This window comes from Bos taurus, chromosome 29, assembly GCF_002263795.3.
Source record: "Bos taurus isolate L1 Dominette 01449 registration number 42190680 breed Hereford chromosome 29, ARS-UCD2.0, whole genome shotgun sequence".
NCBI lineage: Eukaryota > Metazoa > Chordata > Mammalia > Artiodactyla > Bovidae > Bos > Bos taurus.
In genome coordinates this window covers 17854770-17881673 of record NC_037356.1, presented here as the reverse complement: position 1 = coordinate 17881673, position 26904 = coordinate 17854770, and the positions used below count along the sequence as shown (strand labels likewise).

At 46.8% G+C, this 26904-nt stretch overlaps 2 protein-coding genes across 2 annotated transcripts in view; one reads left to right on the top strand and one right to left on the bottom strand.

The window, feature by feature from the left end:
* Nucleotides 1-142: 142 nt before the first annotated feature.
* On the bottom strand, nt 143-21224 carry KCTD21 (potassium channel tetramerization domain containing 21). The gene is given in 2 exon segments (NM_001205693.2): nt 143-3329; nt 21207-21224. A coding segment is annotated over 1 exon segment (783 nt). The 5' UTR covers nt 3299-3329; nt 21207-21224; the 3' UTR covers nt 143-2515.
* Nucleotides 21225-21587: 363 nt separating this feature from the next.
* Nucleotides 21588-26904, top strand: part of USP35 (ubiquitin specific peptidase 35) — a 64153-nt gene continuing 58836 nt past the window's right edge. Inside the window, exon 1 of the mRNA XM_059883232.1 lies at nt 21588-21798. The gene's annotated coding sequence lies outside the window, so the exon portion shown is untranslated. The remainder of the gene's footprint in view (nt 21799-26904) is intronic.

Below are 26904 nucleotides of genomic sequence, written 5' to 3'. Positions count from 1 at the left end.
GGTGTGGACCTCTAATCTTTTCTACGCTGAACATATCTGTGACTGTTCCCATCCTCAGGGCCCATATACCAGGTACCCCAGAAGGCTTGTTAAATTGTTATATGTTTGTGGTGTCTCCAGCTTAACAATCCATCATTACTTCTAAGAGAGCAAACATTTATTGAGCTATGTGCCAGGCCTAGCTAGGAATTTTCACATACACAACCAGGTCACATAACACTGGGAGGTGGGGTTGTCATCAGATGAGGAAACAAATCAGGGAGGCCCCGGGACTTGTCCAAGTTTACACAGCACGTGCTGGAGCCAGAATTGAGACTCAGGTCAGCCTGATTCCAAAGCCAAGGTTTTTCCCCTTATATGTAGACACAAAATAATAACAACCATTTATCATTTATACTGTATTCTCATATACATTATTTCATTTGATCCTCACAACAGCCCTGTGAGGTAGATAGGGTTATGGGTTACTGTTATGCCCATTTCACAGATGAAGAAACAAAGGTGGCTCAGTGAGGTGAGTGACTTGCATAAAGTCACACAGCAAATTAGTGGCTTCACAGGTCCTGTGCTTTCTCTAAAGTCAAGCTGCTTGAATTAAGAAGCACCAAAAAGACGGAGAAATACTTTTTATGAAAAGGAACATGGGACAGTAGTGATTTATGAGATTTCTTCCTTAAATTGTTCTGCTGTGGTCACACCTTCTGCTGGCTGGTCTGAACTGTGTTCTCCTGAGTGGCTTTCCAAAATACCAATAGTCTGGTGGCCTGGGACAGTTGTGAGACTCAGGGGTCCCACTGTACCGGGGGGGGGGGGGCGGGGAAGACCTTTATTACTTAAGGAATGTGGCCTTTCCCACAGCTGAGCACACAAGCTCCTTCCTCAGCCCATCCCCTGGGGTACCTGTGGCACCAGGCGTCTCTGGCTTTGTCTGAGGGCCCCTGCCTAGTGGGGAAGACTGTGGGACTTCCACGGTCACCCTCATTCCAGGGATGAATCATAACATGCAGTTTTGAGACTTGCACTGCTTATCACCCCTGGAAAGTGGTGGCTCAGGGTGTCTTGCCCTGGGTCTCACCCCAAGGAAGTCAACAGACTGGTTATGCACAGAAACAGTACCACATTCCTCAGAGCAGTGTTATAGGTGCTGGACACTTCCTCCAAGGGCAGTGTTATGGTTCAGACCACTCCTGGGCTCCTTGCTACACACTGCCAAGACCCTGGTCTCCTTCCTCTGGGGAAGCAATCTTCAAACTTACCAGAAGATGGTCAAAAGCTATGCAGGGTCATGTCTGGTGAGGAGGGAGGGTCATAAACAAAGTGAAGCTGTAAAAACAGGGATGACCTACAGGGACAGGGATGACTTACAGGGAATGTCAGGGGGCTAACCTTGGTTTTGAAGACAAATCCCAAGGGGAATCCTAATTCCAAGTAGTAATATTTTCAGAATAGGTATGTGGCCTCTCTCAAAGTGACTATTCTGAAAAACAAAATACACATTTGGGTGAGAAGAAAGGTCTACCAGGAACAGAAAATGCTTGTGGGAAGACAGATTTCAGCTCAAGATAAGGAAGGACTTTCTAACAGCCAGCCATGACAGGGGCTGGTTGTGGGGATGACGGATGTTCTGTTGCTGAGAGTATGTAAGCAGAGATAGTTATCTCCTGAAGGTACTGGGGGGAAGCCCTCAGCCTCAAATGTGCTGGGGTGTGCTTGGGGTGGGAGAGCACTAAATGACTGTTGAATTATTTTCCAACCCTGAGAGTGCATAATATATTTGTTTAAAAGAATCTGTTTCAATGACACTTCAAATTCTTGGAGAAAGAAGTCAGGGATCAGGCCACATGATGAAGTGCCTTTCATTGTAGTGGCTCCAGATACTTTCAAATCTTCACAGGGATTAGCAGCTCATTCCTGAAGCCAGGAATCCCAAGATGCCTAGATTTGGCCCTGTCAAGAGGGACACCCCATCTTCTGAACATGCCTGGAGACTCACTCCTCTATGCCGGGCCAGCTCAAATCCCACCCCCACTACCTACTTCATTTCCAAGCCAGCCAAGCAAGCCCCAGGTCCTGGCCACATCCCGGGGATGGAGGGGCAGGCAGGATGGGAATCTCTGGGGAATTCCTGTTCTGAGAAACCAGAAGGAGCCTCTTATTCTCACTTCACCCCCCTCTACCAAAGGAAGGGCTGCAGGCAGTGCCTCATGGTACAGAGAGAGCTGGAGTCCAAGGGAAAAGTGCTGTTTTCTATCTAGCCAGGAAGTCCTCCTGTAGGACATGATGGCAGACTTCACTTACAGCAAACTGCCCATCTCCAGCTCAAAGCGGCAAGGAAAAAGGTGGCTGTGTCAAGAGGACACACAGATTCCTATGGGTGGACTGCATTGTTGGGGGGAATCAAGTCCTGCTATACGATTAATGCAGATTAGTATGGTACCCTGCCTCACACCACCGGTGAGACATTCTCCAACATCCTGGCTTTGGGAAGACCCCCTCCAGTGTTGCTGGGGTCCTTTTACCTATACCGTATTAATCGAATAATCTTATTGTTCATAAAATCCACAGCGTGTGGGTGAGAAGAGTCGATGCAGAAGCCATCACTCAGCGCAATCTTGAGCACCTCCTCCACAAAGACCTGGAAGCTGTTGATCTGCTTGTTGGCTGGCACCACCCAGAGCCTCTTGAGGTTCTGCTTGGTGTACTCCTCCTCTGGCAGGCCCTCCACATTGGCCACCCAGTCCAGAGTCAGGTGGTTGGGGTCTTGCAGGTGGCTGGTGATGGAGGAGAGGTTGCCATTGGAGCAGTAGAAGAGCTTGGAGCCGAGGAGCTTGAGGAAGAGGCAAGAGGTGCTGAAGATGTTGGCATTGAAGACCTCCATGCTGGAAGAGGAGAGGCTGTAGATCTGGGGTGCCTCACGCACGGTGAAATGGACCGTCTGCACACGCTGGTTCAGTGTGATGTTGAGCATGGCGTTCTTCTCGGCCTTGGACAGCTCCACCTCCTTCTCCTGCAGGGCCTCAATCAGGGGCTGCACCTGGTAGAAGTCGGCCTCCCTGCGCAGCAGGCCCATCTCCTGGAAGTCCTCGGGCAAGTCCAGGTGGGAGGTTCGGAGGAAGTTGAGGATGTAGCGGAACACTTTGCCGTCACGGTCAATGAAGCAATTGCCCTGGCTGTCCCTCTTGGTGGGCATCTTCCCGCTGAACATAGCACCCAGCATGGAGTCAGGGAAGCTGGTCAGGGTTGCCAGTGAGGTTGTATAGAGCTTCCCCCCGACATTGAGCGTGATGGGGTCAGACATGGCAGGAAGGCTGGGGTGCAGGAAAATAGTCCTACAGAGAGAAAAGAAAGAAATGACCATTACCCAACCATATCTGATGTCTTAGTCTTTTGGGGCTGGTATAACAAAATACTGTAGACTGGGTGGCTTAAGTAACAAATGTTTATTTCTCATAGTTCTGGAGGCTGGGAAGTTGAAGGTCAAGGTAGGGGCAGATTTGGTGTCTGATGTGTTCTAATATGGAGAAGGGGCAAGAGAGATCTCTGGAGTCTCTTTTATAAAGACAGTAATCTCTTTCATGAGGGTGGAGCCCTCATGACCTAATCTCCCAAAGGCTCTACCACCTTATACCAGCCCATTGGAAGTTGGGATTTCAGTGCATGAATTCTGGGGGACACAAACACCCAATCCATAACATCTGGGTAGTCACGGTTCTCAATTTCTTATTGTATGTCCTTGGAGTTGAAATGAATGAATAACTCGATAAACAACTGGATGGGTAATAATTGTCACTCAGACAGTAAAGCGTCTGTCTACAATGCGGGAGACCCGGGTTCGATCCCTGGCTTGGGAAGATCCCCTGGAGAAGGAAATGGCAATCCACTCCAGGACTATTGCCTGGAAAATCCCATGGACAGAAGAGCCTGGTAGGCTACAGCCCATGGGGTCACAAAGAGTCGAACACAACTGAGCAACTTCACTTTCTTTCTTTCTAAAGCATGTTAGGTTCACTAAGGGAGTTAAAAAAGAAAGAAAGAAATGAAAAGAAAAAGCAGAGAGGGATGCCTTCTGGCGAGGGTTACCCCTGCAATGTCAAGAGTCACAGTGACAGCTTGGATGTGCCAGCGGAGGGGAGCTTTGTAAGCCTTCAGGCATCTGTTTTGCTGTGAGACTGAAATACAACCCAAAGAACTGCTAAGAAAGAGAAATATCAAGACTCTACTTTCTCCAAAGAAATCTCGATTAAAACTTAGAGAGAAGAAATACAGCTCCACTCACCAGAACACCGACACAAGCTTCCCTAACCAAGAAACCTTGACAAGCCACCTGTACAAACCCACACAGAGCGAGGAAACGCCACAATAAAGAGAACTCCACAAACTGCCAGAATACAGAAAGGATACCCCAAACTCAGCAATTTAAACAAGATGAAGAGACAGAGGAATACCCAGCAGATAAAGGAACAGGATAAAAGCCCACCAAACCAAACTAAAGAGGAAGAGATAGGGAATCTACCTGATAAAGAATTCCGAATAATGATAGTGAAATTGATCCAAAATCTTGAAATCAAAATGGAATCACAGATAAATAGCTTGGAGACTAAGATCAAGAAGATGCAAGGAAGGTTTAACAAGGACCTAGAAGATATAAGAGAGTCAATATAAAATGAATAATGCAATAAATGAAATTAAAAACACTCTGGAGGCAACAAATAGTAGAATAACAGAGGCAGAAGATAGGACTAGTGAATTAGAAGATAGAATGGTAGAAATAAATGAATCAGAGAGGATAAAAGAAAAACAAATTAAAAGAAATGAGGACAATCTCAGAGACCTCCAGGACAATATTAAACGCTACAACATTCGAATCATAGGGGTCCCAGAAGAAGAAGACAAAAAGAAAGACCATGAGAAAATACTTGGGGAGATAATAGTTGAAAACTTCCCTAAAATGGGGAAGGAAATAATCACCCAAGTCCAAGAAACCCAGAGAGTCCCAAACAGGATAAACCCAAGGCGAAACACCCCAAGACACATATTAATCAAATTCACAAAGATCAAACACAAAGAACAAATTTAAAAGCAGCAAGGGAAAAACAACAAATAACACACAAGGGAATTCCCATAAGGATAACAGCTGATCTTTCAATAGAAACTCTTCAAGCCAGGAGGGAATGGCAAGACATACTTAAAGCGATGAAAGAAAATAACCTACAGCCCACATTACTGTACCCAGCAAGGATCTCATTCAAATATGAAGGAGAAATCAAAAGCTTCTCAGACAAGAAAAAGTTGAGAGAATTCAGCACCACCAAACCAGCTCTCCAACAAATACTAAAGGATATTCTCTAGACAGGAAACACAAAAACGGTGTATAAACTCGAACCCAAAACAATAAAGTAAATGGCAACAGGATCATACTTATCAGTAATTACCTTAAATGTAAATGGGTTGAATGCCCCAACCAAAAGACAAAGACTGGCTGAATGGATACAAAAACAAGACCCCTACATATGTTGTCTACAAGAGACCCACCTCAAAACAGGGGACACATACAGACTGAAAGTGAAGGGCTGGAAAAAGATTTTCCATGCAAATAGGGACCAAAAGAAAGCAGGAGTAGCAATACTTATATCAGATAAAATAGACTTTAAAACAAAGGCTGTGAAAAGAGACAAAGATGGTCACTACCTAATGATCAAAGGATCAATCCAAGAAGAAGATATAACAATTATAAATATATATGCACCCAACACGGGAGCGCCGCAATATGTAAGACAAATGCTAACAAGTATGAAAGGAGAAATTAACAATAACACAATAATAGTGGGAGACTTTAATACCCCACTCACATCTATGGATAGATCAACTAAACAGAAAATTAACAAGGAAACACAAACGTTAAACGATACAATAGACCAGTTAGACCTAATTGATATCTATAGGACATTTCATCCCAAAACAATGAATTACACCTTTTTCTCAAGCGCACATGGAACCTTCTCCAGGATAGATCACATCCTGGGCCATAAATCTAGCCTTGGTAAATTCAAAAAAATAGAAATCATTCCAAGCATCTTTTCTGACCACAATGCAGTAAGATTAGATCTCAATTACAGGAGAAAAACTATTAAAAATTCCAACATATGGAGGCTGAACAACACCCTGCTGAATAACCAACAAATCACAGAAGAAATCAAAAAAGAAATCAAAATTTGCATAGAAACTAATGAAAATGAAAACACAACAACTCAAAACCTGTGGGACACTTTAAAAGCAGTCCTAAGGGGAAAGTTCATAGCAATACAGGCATACCTCAAAAAATAAGAAAAAAGTCAAATAAATAACCTAACCCTACACCTAAAGCAACTAGAAAAGGAAGAAATGAAGAACCCCAGGGTTAGTAGAAGGAAAGAAATCTTAAAAATTAGGGCAGAAATAAATGCAAAAGAAACAAAAGAGACCATAGCAAAAATCAACAAAGCCAAAAGCTGGTTCTTTGAAAGGATAAATAAAATTGACAAACCATTAGCCAGACTCATCAAGAAACAAAGGGAGAAAAATCAAATCAATAAAATTAGAAATGAAAATGGAGAGATCACAACAGACAATACAGAAATATAAAGGATCATAAGAGACTACTATCAACAATTATATGCCAATAAAATGGACAACGTGGAAGAAATGGACAAATTCTTAGAAAAGTACAACTTTCCAAAACTCGACCAGGAAGAAATAGAAAATCTTAACAGACCCATCACAAGCACGGAAATTGAAACTGTAATCAAAAATCTTCCAGCAAACAAAAGCCCAGGTCCAGACGGCTTCACAGCTGAATTCTACCAAAAATTTAGAGAAAAGCTAACACCTATCCTGCTCAAACTCTTCCAGAAAATTGCAGAGGAAGGTAAACTTCCAAACTCATTCTATGAGGCCACCATCACCCTAATACCAAAACCTGACAAAGATGCCACAAAAAAAGAAAACTACAGGCCAATATCACTGATGAACATAGATGCAAAAATCCTTAACAAAATTCTAGCAATCAGAATCCAACAACACATTAAAAAGATCATACACCATGACCAAGTGGGCTTTATCCCAGGGATGCAAGGATTCTTCAATATCCGCAAATCAATCAATGTTATACACCACATTAACAAATTGAAAAACAAAAACCATATGATTATCTCAATAGATGCAGAGAAAGCCTTTGACAAAATTCAACATCCATTTATGATAAGAACTCTCCAGAAAGCAGGAATAGAAGGAACATACCTCAACATAATAAAAGCTATATATGACAAACCCACAGCAAACATTATCCTCAATGGTGAAAAATTAAAAGCATTTCCTCTAAAGTCAGGAACAAGACAAGGGTGCCCACTTTCACCACTACTATTCAACATAGTTTTGGAAGTTTTGGCCACAGCAATCAGAGCAGAAAAAGAAATAAAAGGAATCCAAATTGGAAAAGAAGAAGTAAAACTCTCACTGTTTGCAGATGACATGATCCTTTACATAGAAAACCCTAAAGACTCCACCAAAAAATTACTAGAACTAATCAATGATTATAGTAAAGTTGCAGGATATAAAATCAACACACAAAAATCCCTTGCATTCCTATACACTAATAATGAGAAAACTGAAAGAGAAATTAAGGAAACAATTCCATTCACCATTGCAACAGAAAGAATAAAACACTTAGGAATATATCTACCTAAAGAAACTGAAGACCTATATATAGAAAACTATAAAACACTGGTGAAAGAAATCAAAGAGGACACTAATAGATGGAGAAATATACCATGTTCATGGATTGGAAGAATCAATATAGTGAAAATGAGTATACTACCCAAAGCAATTTATAGATTCAATGCAATCCCTATCAAGCTACCAACGGTATTCTTCACAGAGCTAGAACAAATAATTTCACAATTTGTATGGAAATACAAAAAACCTTGAATAGCCAAAGCTATCTTGAGAAAGAAGAATGGAACTGGAGGAATCAACCTACCTGACTTCAGGCTCTACTACAAAGCCACAGTTATCAAGACAGTATGGTACTGGCACAAAGACAGAAATATAGATCAATGGAACAAAATAGAAAGCCCAGAGATAAATCCACGCACCTATGGACACCTTATCTTTGACAAAGGAGGCAAGAATATACAATGGATTAAAGACAATCTCTTTAACAAGTGGTGGTGGGAAAACTGGTCAACCACTTGTAAAAGAATGAAACTAGAACACTTTCTAACACCATACACAAAAATAAACTCAAAATGGATTAAAGATCTAAACGTAAGACCAGAAACTATAAAACTCCTAGAGGAGAACATAGGCAAAACACTCTCCGACATACATCACAGCAGGATCCTCTATGACCCACCTCCCAGAATACTGGAAATAAAAGCAAAAATAAACAAATGGGACCTAATTAAACTTAAAAGCTTCTGCACAACAAAGGAAACTATTAGTAAGGTGAAAAGGCAGCCTTCAGAATGGGAGAAAATAATAGCAAATGAAGCAACGGACAAACAACTAATCTCAAAAATATACAAGCAACTCCTACAGCTCAACTCCAGAAAAATAAATGACCCAATCAAAAAATGGGCCAAAGAACTAAATAGACATTTCTCCAAAGAAGACATACAGATGGCTAACAAACACATGAAAAGATGCTCAACATCACTCATTATCAGAGAAATGCAAATCAAAACCACTATGAGGTACCATTTCATGCCAGTCAGAATGGCTGCGATCCAAAAGTCTATAAGCAATAAATGCTGGAGAGGGTGTGGAGAAAAGGGAACTCTCTTACACTGTTGGTGGGAATGCAAACTAGTACAGCCACTATGGAGAACAGTGTGGAGATTCCTTAAAAAACTGGAAATAGAACTGCCTTATGATCCAGCAATCCCACTGCTGGGCATACACACTGAGGAAACCAGAAGGGAAAGAGACACGTGTACCCCAATGTTCATCGCAGCACTGTTTATAACAGCCAGGACATGGAAGCAACCTAGATGTCCATCAGCAGATGAATGGATAAGCAAGCTGTGGTACATATACACAATGGAGTATTACTCAGCCATTAAAAAGAATACATTTGAATCAGTTCTAATGAGATGGATGAAACTGGAACCTATTATACAGAGTGAAGTAAGCCAGAAAGAAAAACACCAATACAGTATACTAACACATATATATGGAATTTAGAAAGATGGTAACAATAACCCTGTGTACGAGACTGCAAAAGAGACACCGATGTATAGATCAGTCTTATGACTCTGTGGGAGAGGGAGAGGGTGGGGAGATTTGGGAGAATAGCATTGAAACATGTATAATATCATGTATGAAACGAGTCGCCAGTCCAGGTTCGATGCATGGTACTGGATGCTTGGGGCTGCTGCACTGGGACGACCCAGAGGGAGGGTAGGGGAGGGAGGAGGGAGGAGGGTTCAGGATGGGGAACGCGGGTATACCTGTGGTGGATTCATTTCGATATTTGGCAAAACTAATACAATATTGTAAAGTTTAAAAATAAAATAAAATTAAAAAAAAAACATACAAAAAATAATAATAATTAAAAAAAAAATGAAAAGAAAAAACAAAGCCTGGGTCCCACCCTCCAGAGACTGTTTTAATTGGGTGTGGCATGTAACCCCACCATTGACGTATTTTAAAGCTGATTCTAAATGTTCAGTTAGGACAGAGAACCACTGGTCTAAGGAAAGGCAGAAAATGCACCTGGACTGAATGCTATGCTGGCTGCCCTTACGTACATTTGCTTACACACTATCCTTTGACATACACAATACCACCAGTCATCCCCACTGTGAGGGAAACTGCCAGGATTCACTCCCCAGGCTTACAGTGGTACAGGGTCCTGCAGGATTCAAGCCCAGCTGCCTTTATACGAGACAGAAAAATGTATTCATCCTTACTAGCCAACTACTGGGCCATTCTCGGTACTTAACAGACATTCTGAGGTGTAGAACTCCAAGCCCCGTTCTCCTTCTGCTGTATCAATGTTGCCTTATTTATTTTTCTATCTAAAAGAATGCACAACAAATGGCTGTGATTAGTACCATTTCCATCTATCTTTCAGGCCCACAATGGGTCACTCGGTCCTCTGGACTCCCAGTGACGCTCCTTCTGGATTCTCACCCTCCCATGATGACCTGCCTGGCCATGAAGATGCCCTTGGCTCCTGATGGCCTTCCCTTTCCTACCATGATGGAACCCCAGGCTCCTCTGAACCTTGCTTTGTAGTGTGGATGTGGGCCTTTGCCACCGAGCACCCTTCCTGAGGGCTCTTTACCCACTCCTTAACAACTCTCCCCTGCTATCCCCCCACTGACCTCACAGCCTCTAGTGTCCATGGCTGGTGAGTCTCCTTCAACCTGAAGTCTTGGATTCTAACTTTTCTTTAAGGGTCTAGAAATCAGGGGATGTACTGTTTTTGTTCCTAACATGATACCTTCCCAGGAGTCAAATTGTGCAGTGAATCCAGGAATCTTTCCCTAATGTTGGGTGTGGGGCACAGGTAGGAATCAGTCCCAGTGCTGCCCCTGAGAAGAGGCCAGGCTGGCAGAGGAGACCACAACAACAGGCAGTGATGAGGAAAATGACCAGCTACAGCACAGTGAGGACAGCTAATATTTCATAATAACGTTAAATGGTGTATATATCTATAAAAATGCTGAGTTGCTACGCTGTAAACCTGAAACTAATGTTGTAAATCAACTCTACCTTAATAATAAAGAAAGAATAAAATAAAAAGAAGGAAGGAAGGATGGAAAAAAGGAAGAACAAGCAGGAGTAGGCCTGGGGTGAATTCTGGCACGCTTACTGTCCAGATGGGAAAACTGAGGTCCAAGCAGGGGACTGCCCTCAAAGTCACCCAGCAAGGGTAGCAAGCGGGCCAGGGCGGTTGTCACCAAACATCTGCCTTCCGAGGGGGCTGACTGCACTGTGAACCTGTGAGTCACTCAATCGTGTCTGACTCTTTGCAACCCCATGGACTATTTGCCCCACCAGGCTCCTCTGTCCATGGGGATTCTCTAGGCAAGAATACTGGAGCGGGTGGCCATTCCTTTCTCCAGGGGATCTTCCGGACTCTGGTATCGAACCTGGGTCTCCCATAGCGCAGGCAGATTCTTTACCATCTGAGCCACCAGGGAAGCCCGACTGCACCGAGACCCCTTTACTCCAGAGGGTGGTGGCCATGCTGGGTGTGGAGGACTCTTGGCTGCCTCACCCAATTCTTTGGCGGGGTTGGGGTGGGGGGTGAATTCTGTCCCTGTCCAACAGGGCACTTTGATATTGCAGAAAGGCATTAACCATCTGGAGTGTCTGAAGAGAAACAAGCCCATGATGAAGTTACAAAATCATTAACAGAAGCCTGGAGCAGATGGGCTGTGAGACGGTGGTGGTGGGTGGGTTGGGGTTGGGGGAAGGGGGGTGTCCAACAGAGAAGGCTGGGGGAGGGCTCCTAGGAAGGGGCGGTAACCACGCTGCTGAGACTTGCAGCTGAGGTGTATGCTTGGCCTGGGGCCCGAGTCTGACCAATTTTCCCTCCAGGGGGTGCAGGCAGGAGCTGGACCCAGGAGTGGGCCACCTGCTTTCTCATTCCAGCATCTCCTTTTCTTTCTAGATAATAATCTGCACCTTCAACTTTCCAGTCTCTCTTTCTCTTTAAGGCTCAGGCTCTGTGAAGTGGCTGAGCTCCAAGGAAAGGAAAGGGCAGGCTTTGGCGCGGCAGAGAGGCTGGGATGTCTTTCCTGACAATTCTCTGGGCTGCAAACCCCATATCTCCTAAGTACATAACTTCTGAAGAGCTCAAAGCAGGTGGGGAGGACAATCAGGTGCCACAGGGCAAACCGGGGCCCTTGGATGGGCACTCAAAGTCCTATTTTTCTGCATGCAAAGCGACAGAGCAGCTGCCTTCCTGCCCCCGCGCCCTGCTGTACGGCTCCTGGTCATTCATCCAGCGCAGTGCCAGGGGTTGCAGTCTGGGCCGAGGCTGGTTAGAAGGAGGTCTCCTGACCCCTGGAATACAGACTCAGACATAGAACACTTATGGACGCACTGGGGGAAGGAGAGGGTGGAATGACTAGAGAGAGTAGCACTGAAATACATGTTACCATATGTAAAATAGATAGCTGATGGGAAGTTTCTATATAGCGCAGCAGGGAGCTCAGCCTGGCGCTCTGCAACAACCTCGAGGGGCAGGATGGAGTGGGAGGTGGGAGGGAGGTTCAAGAGGGAGGGGATATGTGTATACCATGGCTGATTCGCGTTGATATATGGCAGAGACCAACACAACATTGTAAAGCAATTATCCTCCAATTGAGAAAAAAAGAAGGTAGGTCTCCTGACCCCAGACTAGGGGGCTCCCTGTGCTCTTCTCCACAGACTCAGGAATCATAGAAGTCAGCCCTTCCAGCCCCTATTTCCTAGTCACAGTGCCCAGTGCCCACCGTGGAAAGTCCACAGGCTTGGTCTGAGAGCCATGATGACACAAGGGGGTAGGAACTGGCATCCCAAGGCTGAGCAGCTTCCCTGAGGGTGGCAGGGGCTTTCACCACTGAGCTCCAGCCCCACTGTGTACCCAGCTGCCTCTTAGACATGCCCACCTGGATTTTCTGTGGATACCAGAAGCCTCACAAAGAGTTCCTCTTCACCAGATCCTGCTGTGACTTCTCAGCCACCCATCTGCGTGAGCCCACAAGGCAGCCCTGACTCAGCATCCCTAACATTTTTCTCAACTGTCTCCTTGAACCTGTCCCTGTAGGAACTCCTGGAGCTCAGGGCTCACCCCAACTCCCCCAGCATCCTCACGTGGCTCCCTGCCTCCTTTCTGTCCACCTGCCATTTCAGTTTGCAGGCTGATTTTCCTGAAGCAGTGCTGCCTGCTCTGACTACTGTGTGCAATCCAATCTCAACTTCAATCCCGCCTCTCCCCACACTCTATGCTCCGGCCGTCCTGACACCACGGGATCCGCCCTCCCCTGCCCTGCCTTTGCTCTCCTTATACCACCCTTCTTCACTTTTTTCACTTTCTCTGCATTCAATCTATGAGTCACTGCCTCTATCTATCCCCAAACCTCCACTTTGCCAGCTCTCTTCTTGGGGCTTCTGGTCCCTTGCACAGACCACCATTCTATCATGTAATCAATCATGTAATGATCTGCTTTGGATTTGGCCCTCCTCCCTAGTGCTCTCAAGGTGAAGATCACTGGACATCGATATGCATAAAAAGAACCTCAACTCTTATCTCGAAACACAGATGAAAAATTAACTCAAAAGAGGTCACAGACAAATGGACTGTGACTCAGCAATACAAGCCAACTAGCTACTGACACACAACACAGAAGCCCCAAAGCATCCTATTAAGTGGAAGAAGCCGGCCTCAAAAGGTCACATGGTGTATGATTTTACTTATACAACATTCTGGAAAAGACACACCTATAGATACAGAAGTCAGACCAGTAATTGGAGAGGCTGGGGATAAGACTGGCTACAAAGAGACTGGAGGAATATTCTGGACTGACAGAAATATTCAATATCTTGATGTAGTGGCAGTCAGATGACTATATAAAGATTATAGAAATTCGTGTAACTGTACACCTAAAAAGCGTGACTTTTACTGCACATAAATTATGCCTTCATAAACTGGAAAAAACCAAGATTGTGATTATGTCATGAATAATATAATACACTGGGTTATGACCAGTTTTATATATATTGTTGTGAAACTTTTGTTTCATTTGTGTGTGTGTGTGTCTGTGTGTGTGAGAGGCAGAGAGAGAGAGAAAGGAACTGGAAGGTGATATAAAGTGTACCTTCATAACGTGGGTTATGATGAAACTTGTTTGTGAAAACCGCTGCCTGGTTTGTGATCTCTGTGGCAGCGGTGACCCAGCTCCTGTCCCTCTGTGTTCACTGCCGAGCACATGGCGGGTGCTGGGGGTACTGCGGAGGAGGGGCCGAGGGAGGAAGGGATGAACACGTCCTGAGCATTCTACTACATCCTAGGCCTGTACACCCACCAGCCCTTTAAACTCATATAGCAGTTCTACAAAGCAGCCATCGTTCCGTTAGGCAGATAGGAAACAAGAGACTCAGGAGACTGAGGACTTGCCCAGGACACACGGCCGGGAGTGGAAAGCTCACTCTCTTTCCCCTGCACAGGCTGCTGAGAGCTGGAACAGCAACAAAAGGCTGTTTCATAGCTTTCACAAGTTTGAGAATCCCTGAAGCAGCCTTTTAAAATAGTGCTAGGCAGCTTGCTTGGCAAGACAGAGCTACCACCTGCTGAGCACACACTTCCTGCTTTTATAATGCTTTGGCTAACACACAGTAGCATTTTATTTATTTTTAACAAATTATATAGAGAAGTATAGAGAATGATACTACCGTGCTGATTCTTTACCTGCATTACCTCACTTGATGTCTATATAAGCACCCTGCCGGACAGATGCTATTATTTCTGTTTTACAGATGAGGAAACCGAGGCTCAGGAAGGTTAAGAGATTGCTCAAGATTACAGAGCTAGTCACTGGAGGAGCTGTGATCTGAATCCAGGTCGGTGCGAGTCCAACACCTCTCACTATTTCCCCTTCCCACCCTGAGGCCCTAACATGAGTGGAAGGTGCACATTCCCTTATTCTCTGCCCAGATCCGACTGGGGTAGGTCTTTCGGCAGCTAGTCTGGGGCTGGCCTGGGACTCTGCCCACTCACATCTGAGGATATGGGGACTGGATCCTGGATGGCCTGGAGCCCCTCCATAGCTGACATACCACAAGTCTAAACCCTACTGTTTCAATAGCAACCCATGATCCTTAATGACAAAGCAGCAAAATACAAAAAGCCAGGTTTTTTTAAAAAAGCCAGATTAGAAAAGATGAATGAGAATTACAAACCGGACCATGAAACAGGAGATAAAAGAAACTCCACCACTGTCTGAACAAATAATTTGTCCTAAGCAGGAGAATTTCCAAGTCTGCCTCTCGACTCAAAAAGAACCAAGAAAAAAGATCAGCCCATTTCCCTCTCTGAGAAAACCAGGAAATTATCCCAGGCAGATCCTCGGACCATCTGCCTGGGCAGGGAAAGTCAGGGGGCCTGGGAACTTGGGAGGTGGCTGGAACTCTCTCCTCCCTGAAATAAGTCTGTGGCCCAAATGAGGGGTGGTGGATCTTAAAGCCCAGCCTGGTACCATGTGGAGGGCAATCCCAGTCTAGAGTCTGAAAATCACCCCGTTGCAACCTTTAATTGTAACAAAGGAAATAGAATTCTCTGAGAGTGAGTGTCCTGTAAGCAGGGGTAGTTAAGACATTGCTCTGGAGTCCTCCTTTAAAACTATGTCCTTTAAAACCATTCCCACAGGTCTCAAGAGACACAGCTACTGCCTGGTGAGTACTTATTAGGTACTTGCTATTAGACACATTTGCTCAGTTAATCCTTGTAACTTCCTTTGAGGAAAGCATTCTCTCCACTTCATAAATGAGAATCTGAGGCTCTAAGAGGCAGGTGACTTGCCCAAAGAAATGTGTGGCGGAGCCAGGATTCAAGCCCAGGCCCGTCTGCCTGCCATACTCTGAATGACCTTGGGAATTCAGCAGTCAAACCCCTTGCAGAGGTTTGGCACTTGTCCTCTCCTACCTCTTACCAGGTGCTCTCATACCTGCCACCTCATTTTGATTCTGACACGCATGACCAGTGAGTGTGCAGAGAACCAACATTTCCTGAGCACTGAGGACATGTCCCGAGCTATGTGAGGCATTTTCCTGTAGATTATGTCACTGCAACACCACACTGAGGCTGTGAGGCAGGTACAATTATTATCTCTATTTTCTGGATTATAAAACTGAAGCACAGAGCAGTGAAGACAGCTGCTTAAGATCACACAGCTAGCAGTAGCAGAGCTAGAATTCCAAGTGAGGCCTCTCTTCAAAGCCTGTGCTGCCCAGGGACTTCCCTCGTGGTCCAGTGGTTAAGAGTCCACCTTGCAGTGCAGGGGATGTGGGTTTGATCCCTGGTTGGGGAACTAAGATCCCATGTGCCGCGGGGCAACTAGGAAGTCCATGCACTGCAATGAAAGATCCCACGGGTCAGGCCTGCAGCCAGGTAAGTAAATATTTTTTTTTTTAAATTACACCTATCTTAAAAAACCCCTGTGCTCCCTTCGAAAACAAAGAAGCATATGCTTCTTTATTAAGAAGCATAAATAGGACTCGAATAAACAGAGACCTGTGATGATTCTGAGAGGCAGTATCTTAAAGCTGTTCTTCCCTGGTGGCTCAGACAGGAGATCTGCCCACAAGGCAGGAGACCCAGGTTCAATCCCTTGGCTGGGAAGATCCGCTGGAGAAGGGAGTAGCAATCCACTCCAGTATTCTTGCCTGGAGAACTCCATGGGCAGAGGAGCCTGGCAGAATACAGTCCATGGGATCGCACAGAGTTGGACACGATTGAGTGACTAACACTTTCACTTCACTTAAAAATTAATTATAGTTGTTATGCTATTCTAATCCCACTCCCAAAAGTATGTTTTCAAAAGATTAAAAAAAAAAGGATTAAAATCTTATTTTGGAAAAATTGGTGATAACCTAAAAGAGTATTTGAAAAAGTATATTTTAGTATAATGTATGAAATCAGACTGTGAGGCAATGACATTTCAGACTGTGGTGTTAAGACAATGAAAAGGGGAAGGAATTTTGTAGTAACCATGTTGAAAAGACTGATTATCAATTAAAAAAAAAATATTGATCCTTACAACAACTCTGGGATGTAGGCAAGATAGATCACATTATCTTTATTTCACAGACACAGTGAGAATGAATCCCTGGCCCAGGGCTTTGTGTCCATTCTTGACCTCTGAGTCATGGCCTCTGGGAGGTTCCAGGTTTGGACACTGCTCAGAGGACTAGTCCTTTGGAGGCAGCCTAAGGTCTTCTCTAACCCGGGTCCTGAACAAGAGACTGAACCCAGATGCAGAGGTCCTAGTTAATAGCCCACACACTAACAGAGCCTTAGAACAAGCAAGGGCTCTTTCTGTGCAATTCCCTACATTATTGCCCACTAAGCCTCCATAATGAAGGTATTTTACATGCAATCTACTCCTTTTACACACCGAGGACCAGTTGTTTTAACAATCAAACTACAAGGCTTTGATAATTATTTATCTTTTTATCCATCCATCCATCTATACATCTATCATGTCTCAGCTCTGCTCAGAGCCTAGAAATGATACTCCAAGTAGCAACGAGCACACCTGACTCCGGATCGTGGTTTTTAAACCTTAACTCCTACAAAAACAAACTATGGTTTCCTGGGGAAACTGGTGATTCCAGGACTTTGACAGGAAAAATTCAAGGTGAGCCTGGAACATCTCTTTCCAGACAGCAAAGAAGACATCAAAGATTAACGTGATCAAGTCAAAAGAACGCAGATCTCAAAAGCTGTCATCACAAGGAAAAATTTTTTTCATAACTATGTGATCATTCCACAATATATACAAATATCAGATCATAATTTGCTGTTTTTCTTGTTTAGTTGTTAAGTCGTGTCTGACTCTTTGAGACCCCATAGACAGTAGCCTGCCTGTCCATGGGATTTTCCAGGCAAGAATACTGGAGTGGGTTGCCATTTCCTACTCAGGGAGGTCTTCCCAACCCAGGGATTGAACCCATGTCTCTTGTTATCTTCTGCATTGGCAGGGGCATTCTTTACCACTGTGCAGCTGGGAAGCCCACTTTAGTTACAAGAGGGAAAAACTTAACCTTTTATGGAAAGATCAGGCTGTTATGACCTTATCCAATAATCAAACTTAGCATTCATGGATAGGATAGTAGGATTCTGATAACATATGCCTCCTAATGTGATGCAATTGTAAGTACACAACATTGCCAGAAAAGAAATAAAACAAGTTGAACCTAGTTATTGCTAAAATAAATTTAAACGGGTAGAGGGGCTCTATCTAGATTAAATGAATTGCTTAGAGAGATATAATTAAATGCAATGAATGAATGTTGACTGCATCTGATTAAAAAAATATGAGATAATTTTTGACAGTTGGAGAAATTTGAATCTCAACTGTTTAGTAGATAATATTGAGTTCTTGCTATTTTTCTTAGGTATGATAATAGTCTTATGGTTATGGTACAGAATGTTATAATTAGGAGATAATATGCTGAAGAATTTAGGGGTCAAGTGTCAAGACATCTGTAACTTTTCAATAGTTTAGCAAAAACTGTACATGTGTAAAAACAAAATTGTCAATGTGAATCGGTGCATCGGTGAAAGGCTATTCCTTCAATGTTTCTGTATGCTTAAAAATTCTAAGAATATTTTTATTTTGAAGGAAGAGGGAAGAAAAGAGCACTTCTTTCCTGCGACTACAGATGTAAAGTTTAGTCAGAGTGCCTGGCCCTAGTAAATAGCCAGATTCCATAAATATTAGATGTTATTACTACTACTAAGGTGCATTAGCATCTCATGATCTTCTCCTGATGTCTCAGTGCTCTGGAGGATGAAGAAGCTAACCAGGGCTAAGCTAAAATAGCCCACAGTTGGTGGAGGGCAACTGAATGTACATCCAAGTAGTCTTCATACTCAGACGAAACTGCCCACAGGAACCACAAAATTAGGCCTGCCTGTCTCCATGCTGAGATCCAGGCTGGGAGAAGATGGCTGTTTAGGCCTTGTTTTCCCTGCTTCCTTTTGAACTCAGTCTCTGCTACTACAGTAGAAAAGAAACTCCTGTGATGGTTTACCAAGAATGTTAACAAAGAGGGGCCACTTCTGGGCCTCACAGATGTTTATGGGAAGAGGAAAGTGCTTGGGCTTTGGTGTCACCTGGGCTTGCATTTGAATCAGGCTCTGCCACTTCATTAGCTGTGTGGCCCTAGACCAATTCCTGGGCACACGATGGTGATCATAACAACAGCAGCAGTAATAATAATGGCTGACGTTTATTGAGCAGTTACTACTATGCTATGCACTTTGTGTGTGCTTAGTTGCTCAGTCGTGTCCGACTCTTTGCAACCCCATGAACTGCAGCCCACCAGACTCCTCTGTCCATGGGGATTCTCCAGGCAAGAATACTGGGGTGGGTTGCCATGCCCTCCTCCAGGGGATCTCCCCAATCCAGGGATCAAACCCAGGTCTCCCACATTGCAGGTGGATTCTTTACTGACGGAGTGACCAGGGAAGCCCTTTATGCATGTTAATTTCATAGATGAAGATGCTTATTATTATCCCTACTTTACAGACCAACCACATCACGCCCTCTCCTATCTCTGCAGTTTGGCATCTGCTATCCCTCTGCCTGCACTGCGAAGAAAATGCCATTCATCTGCCAGACCCATTGGCTGCAATTCATTCCTTTCTTCTTTGCATCTCCAGAGCATTTTATTCTTACTCCTTACCAAGGCTCACTTTCCTTAAGTAGACGGTTGCTTGGCCACCCTGTCAGGTCAGGGATCTGTACCCCAGATCTGTACCCCAAGAAGTCGGCAGGCAGGGGAAGGGGGAAAACTTTCTCCCCGTTTAGTCATATCCATTTTCCTAGTCCCAGACTATCATCTACCAATAGGGAGGTTTACCAATCTCTTCTGAATTTTCAAAACTTTCTATTTTGAAACAGTCTCTTGAATTTTCAGTTTGGAATCTGAGGCACATGGCAAAGCCCAGGTAATTACCTGGAAGTAAATATAAGAACTCCCAAAGTATAGGGGATGCATAGAACACAGCTAGGTAAACTTCAAGGATGACAGCACTCAAAGTGAGTAATGTGTCTCCCAAAAAACTAGAGCAGTCTTCCCCACCTTACTTACACAGCCCACCAGATAAAGAGTCTGGCTCACAGCCCTGGAGACTATCTGGGGATACCACCCTCCACCTCCCCTTCCTGGCCTCCCCACACCCAACAGCTGTATCTTTAGCTCTGCTTTGCCCAGTTCGTATCTCTAAAAGGCCCAAATGCTGTTTGCTCTATTATATGCTCACCAGACAGAGAAGGTGCTTCCCAACTCAGATGACACACTTGGATCTTTGAAGGAGTCAACCAACAGGGCAAAGTCAACCAACAGGGCTGGAGAAGGGAAGTCACCTGACCTGGCTTGCACAGCAAAGCATTCTCTCATCTGGTGTAGATTTCCAACAATCATCACCATCCTCTACCCTCTTCCAGAACCTTCCTTCATCCTTTTGGCTCACCCTTAGGCTTCACCTTCTGGTTTTCCTCAGGCCCAACCACTCTTCCACGGTCTTCCTGCTCCTCACAAGAAAGATAATTTATGAACAAACGTCTTTCAAACCTACCTCCTCATTTCATCCTAACAATAAGCCTCGGAGGTTAGCAGTGAGGAAGCTGGTCCTGTCACACAACCTGTGAAGGACCGGGACACTTGTCATCTATTCCCGGCCATTCACTACAGATTAAACCTCTACCTCCCTGCACTGCAGGAAAAAAAGCAGTGCCTTGAGAGTAAGGAGTCCTTGGGTGGTTTGGGGCAAGTCATTTTACTTCTCTGAGCCTCAGGTTCCTCAACTGTAAACCGATATGGTGACGTCTTCACAGGGTGTGAGTTGAATGAACTCAAATGTGTGACGCCGGGTTCAAAGGATGGGCTCTTTATTTTCTAGTCACAAGGAAAAGATGCTCCGTGCATCTGTAGACATTTGCCCATCTGGGCACTCTCTTACTCAAGTCCTATCAGCGCTGCTGATCCAGGGCCGAGAGGGATCCTTTTCATCTTTCCGTCTCCACCCTTCCCTCCCCAACGCTTTTCGGCTCATTCCACCCAATCCAACTCAGGCTTGCTTCCTTGGCTTCCTTTGCACCCATTTCCCCAGCCCCTTCTCCGATCTCACGCGCGTTCCACTTCTTATCTAGAGACCCCGCCCCTCCTTAACCCACCCACCGGACTCCTCCCACAGTCTCGGCCCTTATTATCCGGGCTTTTCAGACTATCGCCATCCGTCCAGGCTCCTTCCACCAGCTCCGCCCCTTCTTCCCCATAAACGTCCCCTCCCCCGCAGCCACAGGCGTTGCTATTCCCATTGCACGGATGAGAATGGCGAGGCTAGGGTAGGCTAGATGACTTCTCACGGTAGGACAGGTGTCCAGATGGGTCCGTGACCCCTAGCCAGCAGTCCCTGCACCCCACACCCCCGTCCGTGCCGCACCCACCTCCTGCCCTCGCTCAGCAACCTCCCCTCCGCGGGCGGCCAGCGCAGCTTTGCGAGGGGGGCGGAGGGCCGGAGCCCAGCCCAGGGGCGTGGCGGCCCGGGACCCGCCCGCTGCTCTCTGGGACTTGTAGTCCTCCAATAGGCTCTTTGTAGCTCCGCGTTTCGGGCGTCGAACTTCATCTCCCGGGAGGCATTGCAGTTAGCCGGCCCGCTCCCGCCCCGCCCCCACCAGAGCTCAGGCCGGCTGGCCTTAAAGGGGACGCAGCGTGAGTGGCGGTTCGCAGGGTGGCCCCCGCTGGGCTCCGCCCCTTTTCCCGCACCTCGCCCCTCCCCCCAACTTCGCCCCGCAGCCCTGTGGCTACGCCGCTGAGTCGAGCTCCCCAGTTACAGACTTGTGCAGGGCCGGGTGGAGAGGTTGGGCTTTGCAGTGGAAGCAGCATCCCTGCTGTCTGGGACTTGGCGGAGGGCGTCCCCACTCCGGGGGAAGCCAAGGACCCGCCCTGACCTCGTCTGGCCCAGCCTGGCTCCTTCCCGGCCAGAGCTCCCCTCCTTAGGAGCTGACTCCTGAGGCCGGGGCCACCAGGCTTCCGAAGGTAAGGGGACTGGGGCGTGTATGAGGGTTGGGGGAGGGAGTGTCTGAACCATCCTTTTGATGGTTCGAGAGCCCGGACACGCGCGTGGGGCTCTGAGAATCCGGGGCTGGGAGGCGGGAGGTCTGGGTGCATAGTGGGCCTGGCTGTGTGACCTTGGGCGAGTAGCTACCCCTCTCTGGGCCTCCATCTCCTTCATCAATTGTGTACATAGAGACCCCGCCCCTGCCCCCGCCCCCCTCAGGGTTGAGGGCACCGGCGCCCAATATATCATGAAGCTCACCGGCCTTTCGTGGGATCCGCAGACCCAGTCTGGGCTGGGAGCAGGTGCAGTGGTATAACTGGAGGGGGTGGGGTGGGGCCGAGGTGGGTTACAAACTGGGGGCGCCCGAGAGGCCACCTGCGCTTGGAATGGGCTCTGCTATTCTCTGCATTCTCGGCCAGGGCGTACTCCAGCTACAAGAAGCCTTGCGCACGGGAGACCCCGGATATGTCAGCCTGGTGCCCGCCCTTCCAGAAAGCCTGGGGTGGGGTGGGGATGGGGGCGCGGCCACCAGAAGTGTGTGAGGGGTGGCCCCCATTGCTTATGTGTTTCTGAGAAGGGAATATATCCCACCTCCTTCCCTTCTCTTCCTCAGTTCCCCTTCAGTAAAATCGTAGGTGGTTTTTACTGATAACCTCTCCCCACCTCATTTTTTCCCCTCCTTTCTTTTGGGGTGACAGTTTGGTGGCCCAAATGAAGGTCTCCCGGTAGTATGACAAGGGAATCCTTCCCAGGGCTGCCTTGCATAGAAGTTCAGTTAAAAAAATCCAGAGAGGAATGCTGCTGTCCAGAGGCCTGAGGGACCAGGGATGGAGAGCTTCTGGGTGTCAGGAAGGACAGCCTGGTGCTCCCGTCTCCCCTCCCACAGGCAGCTCCAGCACCCAGGGGAGCCAAAGGAGGGAGACTGGGTCTGAGGGTCAAAGAGGAAAGGAAATGCGCTTCTCAGTGCTGGGCTGCTGGGCCGGGGGTGGGGGTGGGTAGGGGGGGTGGGTTGCTGTGCTCCGGCATCTGAAGAGATTGAGTGAGACCTTGAAGCACCCTTCCGTGTCCCAGGAGATTCTGTGAGCTTTCTACCTGAGAGTTAACCAGGAACAGTCTTCTTTGTTTGTTTTCTTTTTCTTCAGCTCTGGTTGTTGGAGTCATTTCTAGAATGGCCCATCCAGTGACCTCTGTAGGGGCTCTCTTGGCTGAGGTTTTCAGATTCTCAGGGTTGTGGATATGCACGACTGGACCTGACCAGGGGGCGGTGAATGGACCGAGGGTCAGGCCTGTCCCTGGAAGGAGCTTTTCTAGCGACATCCTTGGTTTTATCTCATCTTGCTGTCATGTCTCTCGGTCACTTGGCACTCCTTCACCTCTGTGCCCGGTCCTGTGCTGGACACTGGGCACAGACAGGGGAATTGGACCTACTTCCTCCCCAAAGAGATCCCCACCTGGTGGGGGAGATGGATATAAAATCAATCTGGTTCCACTGCTGAAGGATGAGAGAATGAAGACGGCCTTGGGAGGCCAAAGCCCAGAGACTTGAGTTGCAGGGGGATTTGGAAAGGCTTCCCAGAGGAGGGGTCATGTGACCCGGGTATTGAAAAATGAGTCAGAATTTGCCGGGAGAGAAAAAGAGGATGTTTTCTCTTTCCCAGCAGAGAAAACATCCCCAAAGTGTTGAGCAGGAAAAAGCCCACTGCCCAAATTCCTGTAGACTCACCACCACCAAATGGAGTTTGTCAAGTTCATCTCTAACCCTGCCCCATATTAGCTTAGTGTCACAGAAAAGACTTGAAAGACAGGCTCAGGAGTTTGGACTTTACCTTGAAGGGATTGGGGAAGCCTTGAGGGTTCTAAGCAGGGACATGGCAGGATGGAGTTTATTATCTAATGAGGTTGCTTTGCCGACATTTGCAGGGTGAGTGGGAGAGACCGGGGAGGGATGGGGAAGTCTGAGCTGGGGCCCGGGGAGAGAGTGAGGCAGGGCATTGTGCACAGAGGCACACACACAGGGTGCTTTGGGGTTGATGAGTGATGGACAGTGGGTACATTCAGTCTCTATCATGCAGGAACAGAGACTGTCAATACACCGTGGAAAGGCAGAGGGTCACTTAAGAAGGACAGTTAAAGGGACCTGGGCTTTCCAGGGGAGGGGTCATGATTTTCTTCTCATGTGCTTTCCCACTTCCTGGAGCAGGCTGGATGTTGCTGGGACTCCCAGGCTGCCCATACAAGCCAAGGGTGTGGGGAGGAGCCGCAGCACTGGCTGGGAAAGGCTAAGGAGTGAGCAGGTGGTCATCTTCCATTTGGGGCTTCATAGACTCCAAGAGGTGGAAAAACACCAGCCTTGATGGTTGTGGCCACAATGGGGGTAGTAGCTGGACTAGATCTGAAACCTGGACTCTGTACTCCTACAGGACACATGCCTCTAGTGGAGGTTGGATTGGGGAAGGGAAAACGGGGATTGGTTAAGAGGCTACTGCACTAGTCCAGGCAAGAGGTAAAAAGAAGCTGATATTGGGCGGGGCTGGAGCTCAGGAGAAAGAATGGAAATGATGAGTTGGCAGTGAGGGTTAATGGATGAAATTCCTTCCAGAATCAGCTGGATCAGGAGTATGTGTCTCCTTTGTCTCCAGACAGTATCAGTTTTGCTTCTCAGTGTAGATGTCCCAAGAATAGACTCTTATTTTTTCTTATCTATTATCCAGCCCTTGGGGCTTCCCTAGTGGCTCAGATGGTAAAAGAGTCTGCCTGCAATGCAGGAGACCCAGGCTTGATCCCTGGGTTGGGAAGATCCCTTGGAGAAGGAAATGGCAACCCACTCTTGCCTGGAGAATTCCATGGATGGAGAAGCCTGGCAGGCTACAGTCCATGAGGTCACAAAGAGTTGGACACGACTGAGTGGCTAACACTGTACCTAGCCCTTGATGTGCCTTGTGACTTGAGGGATCTCATTTCCCTGACCAGGGGCTGAACCGAGGCCATGGCAGTGAAAGCGCCGAATCCTAACCACTAGCCAACCAGGGAACTCCCTGCCCTCTCAGCCTCATCAGCGGTAGGCTCAGAATGGTCCCCATTTCCAGATGAGAAGGCTGAGGAGTCTCAGGAGGGACTCACCCAGGGTCACCTGGTGATTCTAAGGCAGAGAACCCGAGTCTTCTACTCTGACTCAGGCTTTTCTGGGGGAGGGCACAGCTGCTGTTTGCTGCTGCATTTGGCATGGGGCAGGTGCCTCTAGGGTCAGAGCCAGCGTTGACAGGGTGTGTCCTCCTCCAGAGCCTAGAAGGAAGGTAGTTCCCCACCCTCCCCGTGGCCCCCCCACACACCGAGGAGCACTGGCAGTCTGCTTCCTCCTCCCCAAGGGCGGCCGAGTGCAGGTTCTAATCCCACCCTGCCAAGGTGCGTCTTTGTCCCTTGTTGGTTCTCAGCTTCCCCACCCGTGCCGTGGGGAGAGCAGGCATTATTCTACCTCCCTTCTGTGGCCTGGGATGGGTCAGGTGAGGTCCATGCCTCTAAAAACCCCGTTGCATGAATGCATCCAAGATATTCCTGAGTGGGTTCGTTGGTGACCATGGTGACAGCTGACCTCAGAGTGCCTGTGTGGGAGTGGGGGCGGACAGGCAGAGCTTGCCAGAGTGGTCAGGCCACAGACTGCACAGAGGCTGCACAGCTGGCCTTGGAGATCACACCCTCGTAGAATGGCTCCACTGACCAAGCTCCCGGCTGCCAGGCATGTATCATGTATTATGAGGCAGGTATCAAGTAGAACAGTAGGAAATTGCCAGCCTCTGATCCCTCGCTTTTTATCCCCATTTTACAGAAAAGAGGCTCATGCTATTATGTGGTCAAGGTCACACAATGAGTTGCAGGACTAAATGGGATTTATTCCAGGTCACACTTGAATGCAGGACTCCTCGTTCCTAATTTGATTTTCTTTCTACTTCCAGAGCCTTCCTTAGCGCCAGAACTCTATTTATGCCTGCCCCAGGTCTTTTTCCTCCACACATGATGTTAATATCTCATTGATTAGAATTTCTCCTTGGTTGCCTGAACACCAGGGTTTCTCTGCATTTTGGGTTGAAAGTATTAAGTCCACTAGTCTGGAGGGTAGGGGTTTGAGGGATGGTCTGCAAGGGACTGCCCAGGAAGGAGAGGACCAGGGCTGAATGCAGATTCATTTTTAAAGACACTTTTAAAGGCCTTTTGAGAGCACGCCTTACTTACATTGACACTCCACCAATGCATCTATCTCCACCACCGGACTGGAATCTCCTAAGGGCGAGGACTTTGCTTCTAAAGCAAAAAGCATTGACACTTTTTGAGCACTTTCTTGTGCCCAGCACCATGCTAAGGCCTTTATATTTGTCTTCACAACAGCCCTACAGGGTGGAAATAGAGGCTCAGAGAGCCTCTATCATTCTGGATGGTAAGCAGAATGGATCCCGGATGACTCTCAAAGAATAGAGTCTAACACCATTCCAGACTTGGGGGATATGAACTTGTATTAAATGCTCAGGTGATTCTGAAGCAGCGAGGCCAGCATTCAGGAACTGCTATCTGTGCCCTAGCTACACCCTCTAACCACAGTAAACTCCTCAGGGGCACCTACTCTGCAGTGACTGGTCCCTACCTGGAGGAGCTCACAGTCTGGTGAGAGAGAGAGAGAGAAATGAGTCCATTACATTGTAACACTTGTAGTAATGGAGGTTTGGTCTCAGTGGAGAGCTAGGACAGAGAAGGGAGTGTCTCCATAGGGCCTGGCACATAGTTGGGGGTCCCACAGTATCTGTGGTTTTGAATAAAAGTTTCTGGCCCATCATCTATGAAATTTCTGGCGTGTCTTCACACCTACTCCAGGTCTTAAGAGAGTAGTTTTTACTGATCCAATAAGTTTAATTAAACAATTACCATATACTGACCCTTATACTGGGTCCTGCCCAGTATGGGATTAAACAAAAGAAGCAAAGAAATGATCCTGCCTTTTAGGACCTGAACCTGTGGGAACCAGCATGAGAGTCAGGAATCAAAGTGGGTCAGTTTAGGATGAAGTCTTCCAGAAAACAGCTCAAATGGAGAAGGGC